Raw genomic sequence first — 18384 nt, 5'->3', positions numbered from 1 at the left:
GCTTGCATACCCTGGTATTTTATGATTTGTGTCACTTGGTATGCAGGACTTTGTAATCACTAAGTGTAACTATTTCCAAAATTGAAGATACTTTTGTCTTTTTTTCTTTGACTACTATATCTAATTTTCTTGCTTCAACTTTCTTAACTGTTGGTACTGGATAATCCCATATAATCAGAACTTCTTTACTTCCAGTATTTTTTCTGGTTTATGTTTCCAGTTTTTTTCTCAGCTACCTACTAGCTTAAGTGTTTACACAAACCTCAGTGTAACAGTCTTGTCACATTGTTGTGTCTTTCAGTATACAGGTCATCAGACAAGAGTATAATGCAACCAGCAACAAGATGTGCAAATGTTTCTAGTACTGCATTTTTCTGTATCGCCCACATCCTCTATGGACATTTTAATAAAACATGTATATAGTCTACTATCGTGAGCTGTTATTATTATTAGGTTTTCATCATTTAGTTTAAATGCACCTCCCTGCATCAAATCTTTTTCAACCTATGGTTGTATCTAGAGTTCTCTATATATGCTTTTTCCTCTGGTCCTGTTATTTATGTTAATTCTTTTGTTTTGGCACTTTCTGCTGCTGATTGCTTTTTGTCTATTTCTGATTTTATTTCCATTCCCAGTTTTTTCCAAAATGCCTCCACTAATCTGATCAAATATAAAATCTTAGAGTTCCTTTCTTTCTGCTTTATAGCTTTCATTATGTTTGCATCTGATGTCAAAAAATATGTACAGTCCCATAACTGTGGACCGATACATATAGTCAATTTTGAGGAGGCCTATACCTTCTTCAGACCAAGGGATATATAGTTTTATCATGCACTGATTTTATATATCATTTGATAAACATGAACCATTTTTCTTGAGTTTTTGTCTAATTGATCCAATGCTTTTTCAGGCCAGTAAGTCACACATATGTCTCTAATGGACATAGGCAGCCTGTAAATGATTCATCTCCCAGGACCCTGCTTGTAAATGTTTCATCTCCTAAGCCCCTGAGTACACTTATCTAGGGTACTTCTCAGAGATTTGGGATACATGGCTAGGCTTAAAAAGTCACAAGTGGTTGCTAGACTAGTATACACATATGAACCTACATATGGCAAAGCTGGAAGTTAGAATAAGAACAGCAAGCTAATGAATAGCTTAAACATTATTCCTAGTTGTCAATGAAGTTTCCAATATTCGCTTTGGTCTTCTGAAGTATTTATTATTAAGCTTCATTCTCAACTTGTTCATGCTTTATTGCTGACTTTTATTACATTCTGAGATATTTATAAACACCTTCCTGTTCAAGTTCTGTTATATCATATTCCTGTCCCAGGCTAACATTTTCTTAGTGTTTCAGTTTCCCTGCTATAAATGTTGCATTCTCACATTTATCTGGACCAAGTATCATTTGTACATCATCTGAACAGTTTTAATCACTTGTAGTTTAGCTCATCAGATGAGTACCTGAAAGCACACCAATTTTTAATCATCCTCTAAAAGTAGATGAGATGAATTTGAACGTTTGTTTTTTGGAAAATGAATGATAACCATAGTCCAGTCTGCTAAATAAACAGCTCATTTGGTTAATGGCAAAGCAAAACAGCAATGGTAACAAAGAATCACCAAAATATCTACCTTTGGATTCTTATCCCTAGGATAATTATTTACCCTATACCATGATTCAGTTATAAAGTAGTTTGCCCCTGTTTATTGGCACATGCTATATAATTTATCAGTGGTGTGTATTTTAAGCATTCCATAATTCATGAATGCAGAATGCGGTCATATACTTTACTTGTAATCCATCCATGCCATACTTAGGTTCCTCCCTGTTTTACAGCTTTCTACTATGGTTTTGCCTAATAATAGGTGATCATTTGCTCCATATCATTTTCTTATATTGCCCTTATATTCAACTGCCACAACTGAATTTTTATAAGTGACTATAAACTCTGACTGCATCTATTCTGGTATACAATGTAGATATTGTCAGAAATCAAGTTACTAGTCTATAGTTCTTAGGATAGCTTGCAGGATCACTCAAGGGGATTATGCTGTTTCCTGTTGCTACCATGTTGGCGTCCATTCAGGATGTGAATATATATATATATATATATATATATATATATATATATATATATATATATATATACATATATACATATATATATAATTTTTACTCAGGTCTAAATCTTTGTACAAAGATGCTATTACTTTTAGCTAGAGGTTTGACAGTACATCTGGACCCGAGGTGTTCCATTTAGAAGCCTTCCTTAAATTTGTCTCAGTTTCTATGTGTTACTTTATTCCATTGCTTACCCTTTATATTAGAACTTTTTACTGCTTCTTTTAAATTTTCTATTCATTTGGCACCTTTATTATGTTCAACAGGATCTTCATAAATCCTTCGCCAACAAGTAACTGGTTTGTTCTTTTTTGATGGTGTTACTACTGCTATTGTTTTGCATTTTCCTTTGTAATTTTCTGTATACCTTGGAATATGCTGTGTAACCAAACATCTTTCAAATTCTTATCTATGTGAAAAGATATACCATAAATGCAGGAGCATAAATTTATAGCAATGCATCTGTCATAAAAATTTCATATGTCAATGCAAAGTCATCACCTCCTGATTCATCAATTGTTTCTTTAACGTGACCTCAGGATTGCTGAACTTTGGGGATGGAGAGTTACTCAATCCAGTGAGTTATATGGGGATTTATGCCTAGTTCTGAGAGATTGCCAACAATACCAGAACTGGGTATTGTAATGAATGTCTTGGTCAGGTCAAGGTAAGTGGTATGTAACATCTGCCCCACATCCATAGCCTTGGTGACCCTCTTGAAGAAGTATACTAAGTTGAATAGGCAAAACCTTCCCTTAACAAAGCCAAACTGGGATGGGTCTAGTGGCTGTAGGTTGACAGTGTCCCTGTTGATCACTTCCTTCATAATTTGTTCCATAGCTTTACATATCTGACTTTTCACACTGATGGGTCTGTGGTTCCTGAGGTCGGTTGGTGGTCCACCTTTAAGAAGAGGAATGACTGTTGCAGCCCTCCGTTCACCTGGCATATAACCTGTTTTGAGAATGTAATCAAAGAATACATCAAGTGGTCCTGCTAAATCATGATTTAGGTCCTGTTTAGGAGACAACCAGGGATATTGTCAGGGCCCAATGAAGCAGTATTTGTGGCCTTGGCAGGTGCCCTCGGGACCTGCTCCCTGTTGATTGTTGGGGGGTATGCTAGATGGGATTTCACAGGGGATAGCAGGGGGGGTTGTGGAGTGAAATTAGAGCTAAATTTATCAGCCAGTAGATTCACTATATCAACCTTATCATTGAAGGTTGAGCCATTTACCACCGGTTCTGCACACTGCTGAGTGTTACCTTTAAGGTTCCTGACATAACCAAAGAAGGCCTTGTGATTGTCTTTAGCCTGGGAGGCTATCCTGACCTTGTAATTGGCCTGGTTGGACTTTACTAGAGCTCTTAGTTTCTTGTTTAGTTAATCTTTCTGATTCTGGCCATGACTCTTTTTTTCTTTTGTAATATACCCCAGTGGAGGTGTTTTTTCGTGTTATATCTGGGCTTTCTTCTGATAGGTTCAGCACCCTCAATGCAGCCATTTACATGTTAGTACAGGGTTTCTGCAAATAATTATGCATAGATAGCTGTGTTCTCAGAGTTTTGTAGAGATTTTTGGAGAGATGTGAATTTTGACAAACTGTCACTTAATAGGACATAGTTTGTTTTAGAATACTTCCTAACTGTTAGCAGTTTAGTGTTTTTTTTTGGGGTTGATTTTTATTTCAAGCTAGACAGCTTTGTGGTCCAACCTCATCAATAAGGACATAATACATGGTGTGGGGGGTCCAATGCTCTCCCATGTTGATGAGTGCTAGGTCCAATATCTTTAATCCTCTGGTTGGAGTGCACACTATCTGGTCCAGGGTGTTTGTGTTGATAAAGTCCAGGAAAAAGTGTGCCTGTGAGTTAAAAGCAGTGCATGTTTTCCAGTCTACAGAAGGATAGTTTAGTCTCCAAAGAATGGGGTATTTTGTTGGATGGTGAGTGCCTTCAGTAGGTCTAGGTAAGAGCTGTGAGTTTCATGGGTTATAGAGGGTGACCTGTAACTGGCCTGGAAATAGTAAGGAACCTTATCTATGGAAACATGGATGTGGATGAACTCCAGGGCATCATCCAGTTTAACCAACCAGAAGCAGTATTTATTGCTAATATAGGTTAGAGACACCTCTGCCTTTAGCCCCTGTCCATGCTGCTATATTTAAACCAAGTCTCAATGACAGCACAGCTGTCTACATTGTCCAGAAAGAGGAGAGTTTGTACGTTGGCAAGTTTCTTGTTTACGGTCCTAGCATTGAGCAGTAACACCTTAAGGTTGCTTTTTGGTTTTATATATTGCTATGTTGGTAAATTTGTTATTCTGACATTGCCTAAAAAGTCTCAGAGGAGGTGCATAAAGTTTTAGCCAATATCTGAGAGCCCAAGGAGGACAGGTGCAGACATCCTTGGCAAAGCAATGTGGTCTGTTAACCATGTCCTCCCATGCTGACAGATACTGGAGTCCCCTGAAGTGACATCAGAATGTAAGCCACTTATTAAAATCAATTATTATACTTATACTTATACTGTGGCATAATCATTGGTGAAGGTAGAATGCTGACCAATGCAAGGCAAGACATGTACCCATCTGTGACACATATTCAGAGAGATCCACAATGTCTCTTCTCATACAGTCCAGAAAGGTATGTCTCAGGCCATTTACACCCACATGGACTATGACAGAATCATAATGGTACATGTGGTACAGTGACTTGAGTGCATGTGTTATACTGCGGATCCTGGCTCCAGTCAGGCAACTTGCCATTACCTTCTTCTTGTCCAGCCTGGTGAGTGGGGCATCTGTGTGTCATACAACAGAATCCTGTATGACAACAATAATAGGTAAAGTGTTGAGGGGCTGAAATCTGGAAGGTCTACTTTGGTCTACGAAAGAAATTTGTATCCAATTCCAAAATCTTGGCCACAACCCTGGACAACAATATAAGGCTTGAGGAAATTGTTTATAATATACCAGGATATGCAGTAGCAAGTGCCACCCTCTGGTGTGATGTGGACTGACCATATAATGTCAGACCTCTTATTTTTTTAAAGAAAAGAATGGTCATGTGAATAAATTTGTTATGATGATGACATTAAGAATAATAAATAAAAAAAATGTAATGCCCTTTGGGAAGCTTATACATCTCACACCCTTGAAAAAAACTGCAAGGCACTTAAAATTGCGTATAGCAGGGGATGGCAGCCCCCTTGCTGGATGTGTGTGGCTTGGTTTATTTATTTATTTATTAATTTATTTGCCCTTTGGTAACAGGGAAAATCTGACTCAGCCAATGGCCCCTTTTTAGCAGAGGCTCAGGGAGAAAAGCTCCATAATAGATCCAAAAACATTTAAACAGTAGTTGTTGAGTAATTATATACGAGGGGAGAAAAGCCCTGCAACAGATTAAATATTTTACAATGAGCCTGGGAGAAAGGCTCCATAAAACACACAAACACATTTTATATAGCTGATAAATAAATAATATACAAGGGGAGAAAATCCCCACAACAAATAAAACACACATTTTTGATACATTTACAGAATATCATTAGAGTAAACTATGACCAAGAATACAATATGAACTGCAAGTAGCAAGACACTTTGCAGAAGTGGATAGTCTATGTCAAGTAAAGTAATACATTAGTTGCCTTCAAGTCAAAATTGACTCATAGCAACTCTATGGGTAGGCACCATAGGGCTCTTGTGACGTATTACAGAAGTATATTGCCAGGCCTTTCTTCTGCACTAATACCACTACGGCCCAGTTATGCCCTAACCAGGTTTCAAACTCAGATCTACCAGTTGGTAATCCTGCACCTTAACCTCTCTGCTATAAGGTTGTGGTAAAATATGATATATTTTTTTCAAAATACTGACTACATTTCTAATAATATATGGAGGTGAGAAATAATGGGAGTATTGCATTGTCAAAGTAGAGTAATACAATGAGATGTGGAGGAGTAATGAGCAGGAGGGAAAATTAAGGACATGAAGAGAAAGTTTATTATTACAGAGATGATATAATGATAAGGAAGGATATTAAAGAGGAAGATAAATAGTAGAAAATGCTGGCTGAAGAGGCAGAACAGCATAAATTAGTAGTATGGTATCATTTTGATGTTAGGCCATTACTACCTAGTAAGATATGGAGATGTGAGTAGGTGGTCATGCATCTGTTTTGAGAGTTTTGCAGGTACAGGTGCCAGATAAGAGATTTTTAAAACTGGTCTTGAAACTGGAAAGGTTGCTAGTCTGTTTAGTCTGGGACAAGGGGATAGGGTTCCAGGAGTGGGCAACTTAGCTGGAAAAGAGAGAGTGAGTGTCCTGCTGACAGATGTGGTTTGTAGGCAGTGAGCAGCATTTTATTTTCAGATCGAAGTGGGCTAGTAGGGGTGTATGTATGTAATAAGTCTAGTAGGGCTTTACTCTGTTCTGGTTTGTACAGTAATTTGTGGACTAGGAGAAGTTGGGTGTAAGTGAGTTGCTTGAGTAATTCACGCCAATTAAGCTGACTTAGGGCTAAGCAGTGATGAGTTCTGTTTGAGTTAGAGGCAAATTGCACTATTTTGTTGTAGCACTGGTTTAGTTTATTTTTGATGGAAGTGTGAAGTATAAGCAGTACTGGAGAGCCATGTAGTAAAGTGAGGAGTGTAGAGGCCAGGAATTTCCTGGATGAGTCAGTTAAGTAGTTTTTTTGTTCTGTAGTGTGTCCCTAATGTTGGTGAGGTTTTTTTGATAACCTGTTGCACATACAAGTCAAATTTCAGGTCATCATCAATAGTCATGCCTAGTAGCTTATAATCTTAGAAAGGACGATGCATCCTATAGGGGTATTATCAGAGGCTGTAATAAAGACATTTTGTTTGAGGTGTGTAAGGGCTTTTGAGAGTAATAATAGCAGCTTTTTTTTTTTTTTTTTGACTGAGTATAAGCTGGGAGTTGTTGAGCCAGCTTTTAACTGATGAAAGCTACTCTTGGGTTATGTGTTGTAGAGTAATTGGGTGAAGTCATCAGCATATTCTGTGAGGAGTGCTTGACATTTGACGGAGTATAGCTAATTGGTAAATATGTTGAAAAGCAGTGGCCCCAGTACAGAACTTTGGGGAACACCCGTTTTGAGAGGCAGGAAGAATGACTAAGAATTCACCCAGTTAAGAGACTAGATTCTATTAGAAAGTTAGCTGGAGTCAGTTGGTGGAGGAGTTTGACAGGCCAAGTGAAGAGAGTTGTTTTAGAAGTAAGCTATGGGAAAGAGTATTTCATTGATATTAAGTCAGTATTAGTAATACCCGACATTAAAAATTTAAAACGTGCCAAATACTTAACTGAGAGCCCCATAAGGATATTAGTCAGGTCAGTACCACCCTCATCTGCACAAATTACAATGGTGTGTCTTGAACAAGAGGAACTGTAAAATTTTGGCTACAGTCCCTCATAGGTTTGAGCTATATTCTGCAACCTTGCTGGATGTTACTTTTTTCAGTAGAAATTTACTTGACTAACAGTAAGATGATCCTATGTCAACTAATGCTAAATTTTTAAGAAGGTGTAGTTTTGTACTTCCCAATCTCATCACACATACTTCAGTAGAGCATGATACGTCCTATAAGGGATTTCAAAAAGTCAGTGTTGGGATTTCCATTTGTAATCCGAAGGAATTTCATCGCTGTTACAAACTGGACAAAGTTAGAGAGCATTTCTTACTTGAAAAAGACCAGGTGCTGTCTGCGTGTATAAGAAACTAAACAATTTGAAAAACTAACAGAATGAAACTTAGTCACACAGTTACGTGGAAATTTTAGTTTATTGTACATTCCACGGTGGAATGTACAATAAACTAAAATAAAGTCGTTCAGTAGTAATCAAGATAAAACAAAAAGTAAATAAAACCATAACCAGACCTCCTGTACTGTAGGTAACTGTCGACTGCTGCTGCCATTTCCTTGCTAATCGTTATCTTTTCCATTTCTTTAGTTGATGTCTGGCACCATTACTACTTAACTTGTAAAATGTTTAATCTGAGCTACTGCGTGAATTTGTTGTTGATTTCAGTTTAAGACCAGCTGATAGCAGCGCGCTGTTGCTAAGGGTAGAAAGACAACAGAGCAGTTACGGTGTGGTCACGTTACACGCAGGAGCTGACAGCGCCTCAGTGCTAGAGCCAACTTTTTGTACATCAGTACAGTAGCATATAGCAGCTGAATGGTAAACGAAGAGTCCAGAAAAGGAACGTTTTAAATGCCAATGCTTGTCACTGAGTTTGTATGAATAGTATATTCGTAACTATCAATTGGCTTTATTTATTTAAATATTCGTTTTGTTGCAGGTCATATCGCAATAGACAGATCAAAATTATTGGGCAAAATCGTGGTCCCATGAATGCTTTTTTTTTCAATTTTCTAGGAAAAATACTGGAAGACCCCATATTTGGACTCCCTGGGTATTGCAAAACTCCGTTGTTTTCATTGAAGTTGGCACTTTAAGGCATAGCAATAGTTCGCCTTGCCTGGCATTTTCTCCTCATATTTTATTGGTAAAAATGGCTTTCTTGAATGCACTGTAAATGAGAGCTGTAGATGTTTGTTTCGGCGTGGTATACACCAGTCACCACACTTTCTGCTATCTGTGGTGTAACACTCATTCCATTTCTGATAAGTCACATTAAGGAACGGAGCCAAATACATTTGCATAGAACGACGGCATGGTGCAACCGTAGTGAAACTGTCACTGTGTATAGTAAAATGTATAATTTCACATGAAATATATACGATAAATTACTCAGTGAAAGCCTCTATTGTTATACAAATAGAGAAGTATGGTACATTTAGTTTACATCTAACAACTTGCAGCATTGTGGAACTTCAGCTGTTTCACTTTGGTTGCAGTTTCTTTATTTGCTGGATCATTTGCATCCTTTTTATTTCATCTATATTGGTAGATGGAGAGCTGAATGGTATACGTAGTTTAGCACTCCCTCTCAATATATATACTTTTTGTGTACTTAAGTTACAGTAAGGCTTTTTACTAGGCCTACTTCACTTACCACACTCCTATAGCTTGACAGGAGCTGTCTTTGAGTTTGCCGCCCTTCCCCCCTCACAAAATCACGGTCGAATGGAGCCTTCCCCTGCAGCCATTCGAATGTCCCGTTACTTGCCTATTTCCCCCATTTACCATAAACACTGTGATGTGCATACTGTTTTGCTTATACGATGATTTGGATTTCATTTAAAAGTTTTATTTTACATTTTACAGCACAAACACTAATAAACATCTGCTAAACAAAGCAATGCAGTCTCACAATGAAAATAGACATAGCATTAAAACTTCTCTGCCCTTGAAACTCACACTCATTGAAACAGCATTGTTGCAACCCATATTCAAAGAAAATTCATCTGGCCAGTGGCAGATAAAGATTAACTTTGGGCTGTTTTCAAGTTAAAGGCCCCTTGCACACGAAACATACATATGTTCTTTGATACACCTTCCTGATTGTATTAAATTATATTCCTTGTATAATACGGTACAGTTGTTAGAGGGCGTTTTAAATTTATTGTTTTGAACATTTTTCAAGTAAACAATGAAACAAAATGCATGCACAATAATGACAAAACTGCCCAATTCAGAACATTTTCATCATAAAAGTATACTCAAACTTCTACAATCCACCAATATCAGTAAATATGCACAATCTCTGCAGAAGTAAAAGTCATCTAAATAATTCCACATTAAAGAGATCTGTAACTAATGAAGAGGTTGCTGCTAGCAAACAACTTTATATTTCATTGTTTCATCTACAAATAAAGTGCCTGTTGCCCTTGAGGAATAAATTGCCTATGCTACATTAAAAAAAAATGATAAGCTAGTAATATTACAACAGGGAATGGATGGCAAACTGATAACAGGTTCATAGTTATTAGGTATCTCCACCAGAGAGGACATTCTCAGGACTGCAGCATCCACCCCCTTTAAAAGTACAACATAGTACAGTATCAGCAATGCATCTGTATACCATGAGAGTAGAACCCACAGCCTTTTGCATCAAAAGCAAGTATTCAACCTGTTATGCTATTAACAATGTAAGCAGACTTAGCATAGGCAGCACTAAACTTCTCTTCCCCTGAAGCTCTCAGCTCCTTGTAAAATCCAATCGACACTCAACTGTATCTCTCAACTTTGCAGCAGAAGAAATCTGGAAAAAGTCAAAATTTATTGGGGGGGGGGGCAAAAGCCGAAAAACTAGGGACACATTTTATACTTTACTTGTATAATCTTGGAGAGTTGCTAGAATAAAATGTGTTATCACCATATATTTCATTGCCAAGTCTTCAACCCCGGACCCTGTGCACTACAGCCAGAACAACATACCACTAGGCCAAATCAGCTGTTACTTGAAAGGCAGGAAGACTGAAATGCAAATGGCTATCATTTAGTGAATTCAGTTCTCACCATAGCTCTCAACCTCTTAGCACAAAACACTTGGGCAAAGCCAATAATAGGGGAATACAGCCCCCCAAACATATTCAGTGAATTCAGTTCTCACCATAGCTCTCAACCTCTTAGCACAAAAACCTGAACAAAGCCAATACATAGGGACAAATTTCAAATATTGATCTTATAAACTTAGAAAATTGCTAGAATAAAATGTTTTGGATTACCATGTACTTTCTGAAGAATATGAAGTCTGAAATTCAAATGCCTGTCATTATTTAGTTAATTAAAAATCCAGAAAACCATAGATTTTATGAGGAACAAAACAGAATAAAAATATGAGGCAAAGATCTGAATAGCTTTCACAAGTGATGGTGCATAGGGAATTCAGGCTCTTGCTACCTGCACCCAAGGTACAGGGTTTGAGCCTGAGGTACTCTGTTTAACCACCAGGTATATTTACCTGGGGCATTACACACACACACACACACACACACACACACATACACACACAAGTTCAGAACTGCAGCAGCCAGCAGCTTTGTCCGACAAAGTCTCTACAGCAGCTTTTACCACGAGAGCTTTGTTTGAAATAATACAAAGTCCCTTCTTCCCATGAGAGCAACTATCATGGCTGCAGATGCAGATGTTCCAGTCCAATCCCCTTCCAGTCTATGTGGTTGTAACCACATAGACTTCTGGGCATCTGTACTCTGATGTCTTTTCTTCATAATCTTCACTTTTTAAACAATAGCCCGGATTCCCGTGCGCAGAGTTCCGGGACTCGCAGCTAATTATTTTATTTCTTTTTTATTTTATTTTACAGCTGGGGGGCTGCAGTTCTGCAGTCCAATAGCACGAGCTGCCCCTGTCTAAAAATGTGACCTGAATATGAAAAAAAATTGTATTTTTGTTATGTTAGTAATGGTGTATAAGTATTTTTTTTCTTTTCAAAACATGGAAATATTGGCAGATACAGTGCTGCAGTTAGCATTGCTCCCTCAACAACTCTTAGTTTTCCATTTCAGTTTTCAATTGGGGTGCTTCTATGTGGAGTCTGCATGTCATTCCTGTGCTTATTTAGATTTTCAATGGATGCTGCAATTACAGCCCACATCCACAAACCATGTTGTAGGTGAATTGACAGTCCTCCAAATTACTCATAAATACACATACAATCATACCAAGTGTGAGTGGTGTGCATCCTAAAACAGGCTAGCATCCTGTTCAAAATTAGTTTCTCTAGTTTGTGCTTTGTAAGCAACAGCATAGACTCTGCCTCCCCATGTTCCTGAACTGAATTAAGCAGGTAATTGGAGAATGAATGAATGATCACATTATTATTTCCACTGAAGTGTGATTTTTATATAAATTTAATGTTGGCAGTTAATGGAATATCCCTTACAAAAATCAAATGCAATTCATGAGAGCAGTGAGAATGAATCTCTCTATTCTGGAGAAGTGTGATAATATGTATACATTTTCAGAACACAGAGCAGAGGGAGATGTTTGCTAAATGATACTTATGCAAACTTAAATCTCTTTTAAATGAGATAGAATGCCACCACTTACAAACATTAAGTTGTACACCATGGCTTTTATGGTGTAAGTCTGGCTACATCCATATAACATTCATATTTACACACACTAAAAGCTACTGGATAAATATTGTGCATATTTGTGGTGGATAGTGTAAAAAGACTACAGTGCATGGCATATAAGAAACAATTAGCCTAAAAAGTTAGTTACACAACATCAGGAGTTTAGTCATGATTCTTGTAACTCTATACCAAGCCAGAAAGTTCTGGTTTGTACACCAGATTTCTATGCTACCACCAGCCCCCAACACCACAGCACTTTTTTCTGTGGGATATAGCTTAACTAAAGAATTAAAGGTGCCATACCTACACTGAGACTATTGCATTAGAAACCTTTACTTGGGCAACTTATAATATAACAAGCATACTTCATTCTAGACATGGTTATCTTCTTTTCTGACTCATTTATACCATTTTAATTTAATTAAGGTGTTTGAAGCTGAAGCACTTATTCCATTTGTGGTGGGAAAATATGTGTGCCAAACTATGCAATGAAATCATAGATACCAGCTTCTTGAATTCTGTCTGATAGTCAAAACATCCTTTCATTCATTCCTTCATTCATCTATCCACAATCTCTTTTTCAGATCTTTGCACATGGGGTGAGGGCTAGCACCCAGGGGTGTGAACATTAGCTCTAGATGATTGCAACTATTGATGTGACATCTCAACGGCAAGTCACAGGATATTCTTTGTTATTCAGAATTATGAATGCCTCAACAGCTAAATATTATTTATTTATAGGTTCATAGGTGTTTATTAAGCTAAAGACCACAAGGGTCTTTTTAAGCCTGGCCGTGCATCCTAAATCTCTGACAAGTTATGGTAGCATTTAACAATTGTATGTAGTATCTCTCATTGTTAGAAAATACCTATAAAGAAGATACAAAAGGTTGCATTTTGTAAGATACCTACAGATGGCAATAATAACTTCATCTCTCCATCTCCTTGTCTAATGCATGTCTTGCTTTCCTATTCTGTGCATCTCCTCATACTTTCTCCAACTGTTTGCTATTGTTTTGATAGGTTTGTTAAACACCAGACACTCCACAGATTTTATTGGAACTGCTGGTATGGGCTTATTTTATAAATCAGTTTTCATTTAGTATGTAATTCCATCCCCCTGTTTCCTACATTATATTAAAAAGCTTTTGTTATCTACTCCATTTATACAAGGTGTCTGTCAGAAGCTTACAGTTCAGTTATACCAGTCCCAAAACTAAGAAGCTTTAGGTGTCACTCAATGGAAATAACAGCTAACTGCAGATGTCACTGTAACGCACACAAATCATTTTTTTGCAGAGTTCTGTACCACCAGCACTCCTCCAGCCCACCCCCCACCTCCCACACACACACACACACACACACACACACACACACACACACATACATACATACATGCATGCTACTAAATCTGAGATTACTGTAGCATGGAGAAAAGGGACTTCTCCAAGCCACAATTCTGGACTTAGTATGTGTTTTCCCATAATCACACAAAAATTATCTCAGTTCTAAGAATTGTGCTTGTCCTCAAACTTAGAAGGAGAACTCTTTATGCAATTGTCATGTTTTAAACTTTTTGTCATGTTCTCATTGTTTCTTCTTGGTCCATGAGTTGTAATCTTCTATTGGAATAATTGCAGAGCTTTAGCCTTTGTAAGACAAAGTGGAAAAGTAGGGTTCATATGAAAACAGCAAAGACTGGAAATGTTAGGTTGTTATGCATTTCTTCTTCCAACACTAGAACCACAAGTAAACATGAACAAATGAAAAAAAGTCAAGAATGGATTACCCACACAATCTTGCATATAAATACCCTCCCAAATACAATGGATTGAAAAACTTCAATGTAAATATACACCACTTTTACAATTACAGCTGGAGACACATATTTTGCTTTAGGCAAAACATCATGATAGTGAAGCATGCATGTTTTATTTTTATTTATTTATTTTTTATTTATTTATTTTTTACATTTGATTACCGGGAAAGTCTAACTGAGCATAAATCCCATTTTTTAGCAGAGGTCCACAGAGAAAAGTTCCATAATACAAATTGTATACACATGATCGAACTAATAAGGTATATGAGGTGCAGAAACAGAAACTTGATGGTAAGAAGAATATCATTGGCTATGAAATGTCAAAGGAAGGTGGAGAAGAAGAGGGTAAAAGAAGATTTAAAGATAATGAAATAGAAGGAAATAAGGGCAGGCAGTAAGAGAGAGAGTGGGTGTATAGTAGATTGCAAGCAGGAAGAGAGAGTGGAATAGAAAGAATATAGGAAGGAAAAAATAATTGTGTCAGTTTAGCCTGGAGTTGAGAAGGTATTCTTTTACAGTATGCTTAAAAATGGGACTTAAATGTGTTGATCTAATGTCAATAGGAATCTTGTTCCAGGCTTTGGCTACTACGCAGGGGTATAAACGGGTCTATATCATGGCATGGGAAAAGCCATTAATCCAACATCGAAAATGCCATTCATTGAAGTCGCACTCCCTGCTAATTATATATATATATATATATATATATATATATATATATATATATATATATATACCAACTCTGAGATCACACTACAGTGAGGCCGATATTCACTGTACCACGATCTCACAATACACACCTCGATGAATGGAATTTTCTATATTAAAGCCATTCGATTAACGGCCTTTTCGATGCCATGATATAGACCTGCTATAAACTAATATATTAATATTGTGTATACCTGCCAGTTGATAATTGTTATTTCTGGTGTTTTTGTTCTGCATTTTACATTCACTTGCATATGTATATATTTTGCTCTCATTCATGTATATGGTATTAGGTAACAAAGGATGAATGAAAATGCTGAGTTGGGATTTTATTTAGTTCTAATACTGTAACCTTTTTGTTGCTTCATCTATTATTTTTTATTATGAGCCCTGATGCCTTAACCCTTTGGAAGGTACACTACAAACAGTAGTATACTGCATTCTTCCCTCATAGTGGTGAGCTATCGTTTTAGTGAATTAAGTGATGATACAGATACTGAAGTCTATGAATGTTATTCTGCAAATGCTTACCCATGCATGAAACCATCAGTACATGTCTGCACTTCATCTGCTAACTTGGTAAACCATTCCTTAAACTAGTCTGATATATTTTTAATGACACTTTTTGTGCATAAAGAACACAGCATATTGTCAGTGAGCACTGGCCCATGTGTGCAGGCTATTTTAGAAGGCAGCAGTCCACAAATTTGCAGAGCAGAGGAAGAAAAATAAATAATCAAAAATGGTACATCAGGAGAGATAAACCTTCATGTTGAAAGGCATATAAAAAGTAGTTACATGAGCAACTCCAACAATGAAATAAGAGCCATTTATGCCAAAACTTGTGAGTGCATGCATACTGGTGCAAAGCAATTATCTGAACACAAAACAATTTACTAGTAATAGAAAAAAATGACCATTTAAGAAACATAATTATATTTTGGGGTAAGTTGGCTGACCATGCAGGTTGTATGTTTTTAATGTTGCTGTAGTGTTTTGGTTTACTTTTTCTAAAAGAAGGGATTTTTTACTGTGAAAACCCTAATGAAGACACAAGGAAAGTTTTTTATATTGCTTCAGAGGATGGAAGCTAAGACATAATGTTTACTACCACCACAAAACTCTAAATTAAAAATCATTTGAGAGGACATTTAAGTCCTCAAACTCCCTCTTACTTCAGAAAAATTTAGTCTCCACACAGGAAGTCAACTGGGAAATTAAAAATATATCAGAATACTTCGTACAGCTACATTAGCTGTTAGTAAACTGACTAGGAAAACTTCACATAGGGCACTGTGTATTTAGTGCAGCTGGCTGTCAGCTTAACATAAGTCACTATAAAGATGCTCAAGGAAGGCCAAACTGAGGGAGTGTGCAAGTACAAGATGAAAAAAGGATTAACTGCACAAAGGAGTATGCATGAACAGGAAAGACAGACTGTGAAACAGCTGTACAACAATGACAGATTGCAAGAAATGCAAGCAAAAAGGCAGTCATGTATGAGATTATATAAATTATTTAACAGACCCATATGATTATCTGGGTCACCTCAGAAGTTATTAAAGTGAAACTAGAACAGAACTGCATACAAGTGTAGCTGTATTGACTAGAAAGAGACATTGACACATTTACCTCTCAAGAAGGCAGTGCCCTTTATGCAAATACATTCTACCAACACATTCTAGAGGGAAAATTAAGACACCATGATGGATTGCAGTAGATGATGGAATCCGTGTGCTGAATTTGAGTAACCATTATCAAATCAGAAACTTTAATGTTTGGCAGAAAATCTTAGACACCAGACATATACTGGGATTATAATAATGGAGTGCATGTAATGTCACAAATGCCATAAAAGAAACTGCTATAGCTGACAGTATCTGTAAAACAAGTTTTTGCTAACAATAATGAATAATATAATGATACTGATCAGAGTGTATGTTACATTTGACAAACAGCACAACTATTGTCTGAAATTCCATGATGTGCACTCAGTGTCATGTAGTCTCAGACCAAACTTAGAGCTGGCACAACAAAAGCTAGAAAGTATTAGAACATTATCTACAGTGGGGTGAAGTGACACAATCACATGAAAAGCTGCAATCCTAAAAAAGGCAACTGAATGGAAGTTAAAAGAAGATTTTAGACTAACAGTTCACCCAATGCTATGTACCAATTTTGCATACTGACAGTCAGAAAATACCTTACAAAGACTGGCTTAGTCAAAAGATTTTCATAATGAAATGGAATACTCTACCAGATGATATTTGATAATTAATGCTCAGAAAGTTCCCTTTTGTAAAATCTTCTAATTTTTACAATATTACCTTCACGACCAGTATCACAGAAGACAGTGGATCACATGATCTAGGGAATTTGTCAGATGCAGTGTCACATTGTTGAGATGACAATGACAGGGAAAGACAATGACGACCACCTGAACAACTTGTGAATCATCCTGGATAGGCTGATAGACCGTGAGAATCAAGCAGAAAAAGAAAGTGAATTTTTTCAAAAAAAGACTTTTGTTATGGGTATTTATCTGATAAAATGAACTACATAATTCATCTGAGAAGGTCGAAACCATACAGAAGATGTGTCAGTCTTAGAAAATATCATGTTTTAGATTGAACTTAAGATTGATAAGATGCTAGCAGTCTGTTCCCATGGTATAGAGGGATGAAGCCCTGACTATGACCAGCTGGCTTATGTTTGACTAGCAGTGCCGGCACTGGAGGAACTGGGTGGGAGAGAATGAACATGAGTGGCTGATGCTGTCACATCCTGGGGAAGAGGGAAGATGCCAGGCCCACCATATTAGTTATAAATGTCAGTGGGGAGATGATCACTCATGGAAGAGGCTGGACAGCCTTGCACTATTACAATGATGAATACACTACTGAGTCTAGGAGGTAGATTTCTGTAGAAGTTCGGTTGCCTTTCTCTGACCAGACCACTATTGTGGAGTCCACAAACAACTTACAGTGAAGAGGACTAGGTTGAGGATGGGACTGCTATTGGACCAGTATCCAACCCATTCCTCCTATGTAGCTCTCCCCTTTTTAGGTAGTAAATGGGCTGATACTACCCCTTGGATGAGAATGAAGGAGCTGTAGAGCTTTCCCCCAATCCAGGGAAGGTTGTTTTTGCCTTGTAAATTCCTGTCAAGATTGTAACAGTTGTGCATCTACTAAAAGCAATATTAAAGCATCATTACAGTGTGATTCCATATGGAAATGGATGGGGGATTGTGAATAAGCCTTTGGGGCAACATCAGAAATGATCATGTTACATAAGTATTCATAGACTTTGACCCCACCACACATAACTTAGTAGCTTGTGATAATTTGACATATAAAACTGGTGCAATTCAGTTGCACATGTTCCTGGACAGTAAGGAGATGACCATGGCATTTGCTTTCAGGTCCTTCATAAAAGCTGAGCATACCAGTGTTCATACTGACGAGTCTTTAGTGGGTCTTGGAATTAAATACATTAAACATGTTTGCATTAAAAAAGTTAGATCAATTACATATCATCAACTACTGCCTTCAATTCCTTACCCAAATAAGCCATACTCTTGTTAAACAGGCTGCATTCATTAACATGTTATGCAGAAATGCAGTTTTGCTGAACTGCTGATTAATGTTCCTCAGTAATAGACTTACCCAGACCAAGGCAATCATCCTATATAC

At 37.2% G+C, this 18384-nt stretch overlaps 1 protein-coding gene across 1 annotated transcript in view; it reads right to left on the bottom strand.

Annotated features, from left to right (window-relative positions):
- The window catches only part of FAM221A (family with sequence similarity 221 member A), a 414642-nt gene extending 406430 nt beyond the window's left edge, over window positions 1-8212 (bottom strand). The window contains exon 1 of the mRNA XM_044064624.1: window positions 8032-8212. Coding sequence (XP_043920559.1) covers window positions 8032-8096 — 65 coding nt within the window. The 5' untranslated portion in view covers window positions 8097-8212. The remainder of the gene's footprint in view (window positions 1-8031) is intronic.
- Window positions 8213-18384: the final 10172 nt, after the last annotated feature.

The sequence above is a fragment of the Protopterus annectens genome, chromosome 3.part0 (assembly GCF_019279795.1).
Source record: "Protopterus annectens isolate FY-2018-M chromosome 3.part0, PAN1.0, whole genome shotgun sequence".
Taxonomy (NCBI): domain Eukaryota; kingdom Metazoa; phylum Chordata; order Ceratodontiformes; family Protopteridae; genus Protopterus; species Protopterus annectens.
Note: the sequence above shows the minus strand (reverse complement) of the source record. Positions and strands in the feature narration are given on the sequence as shown.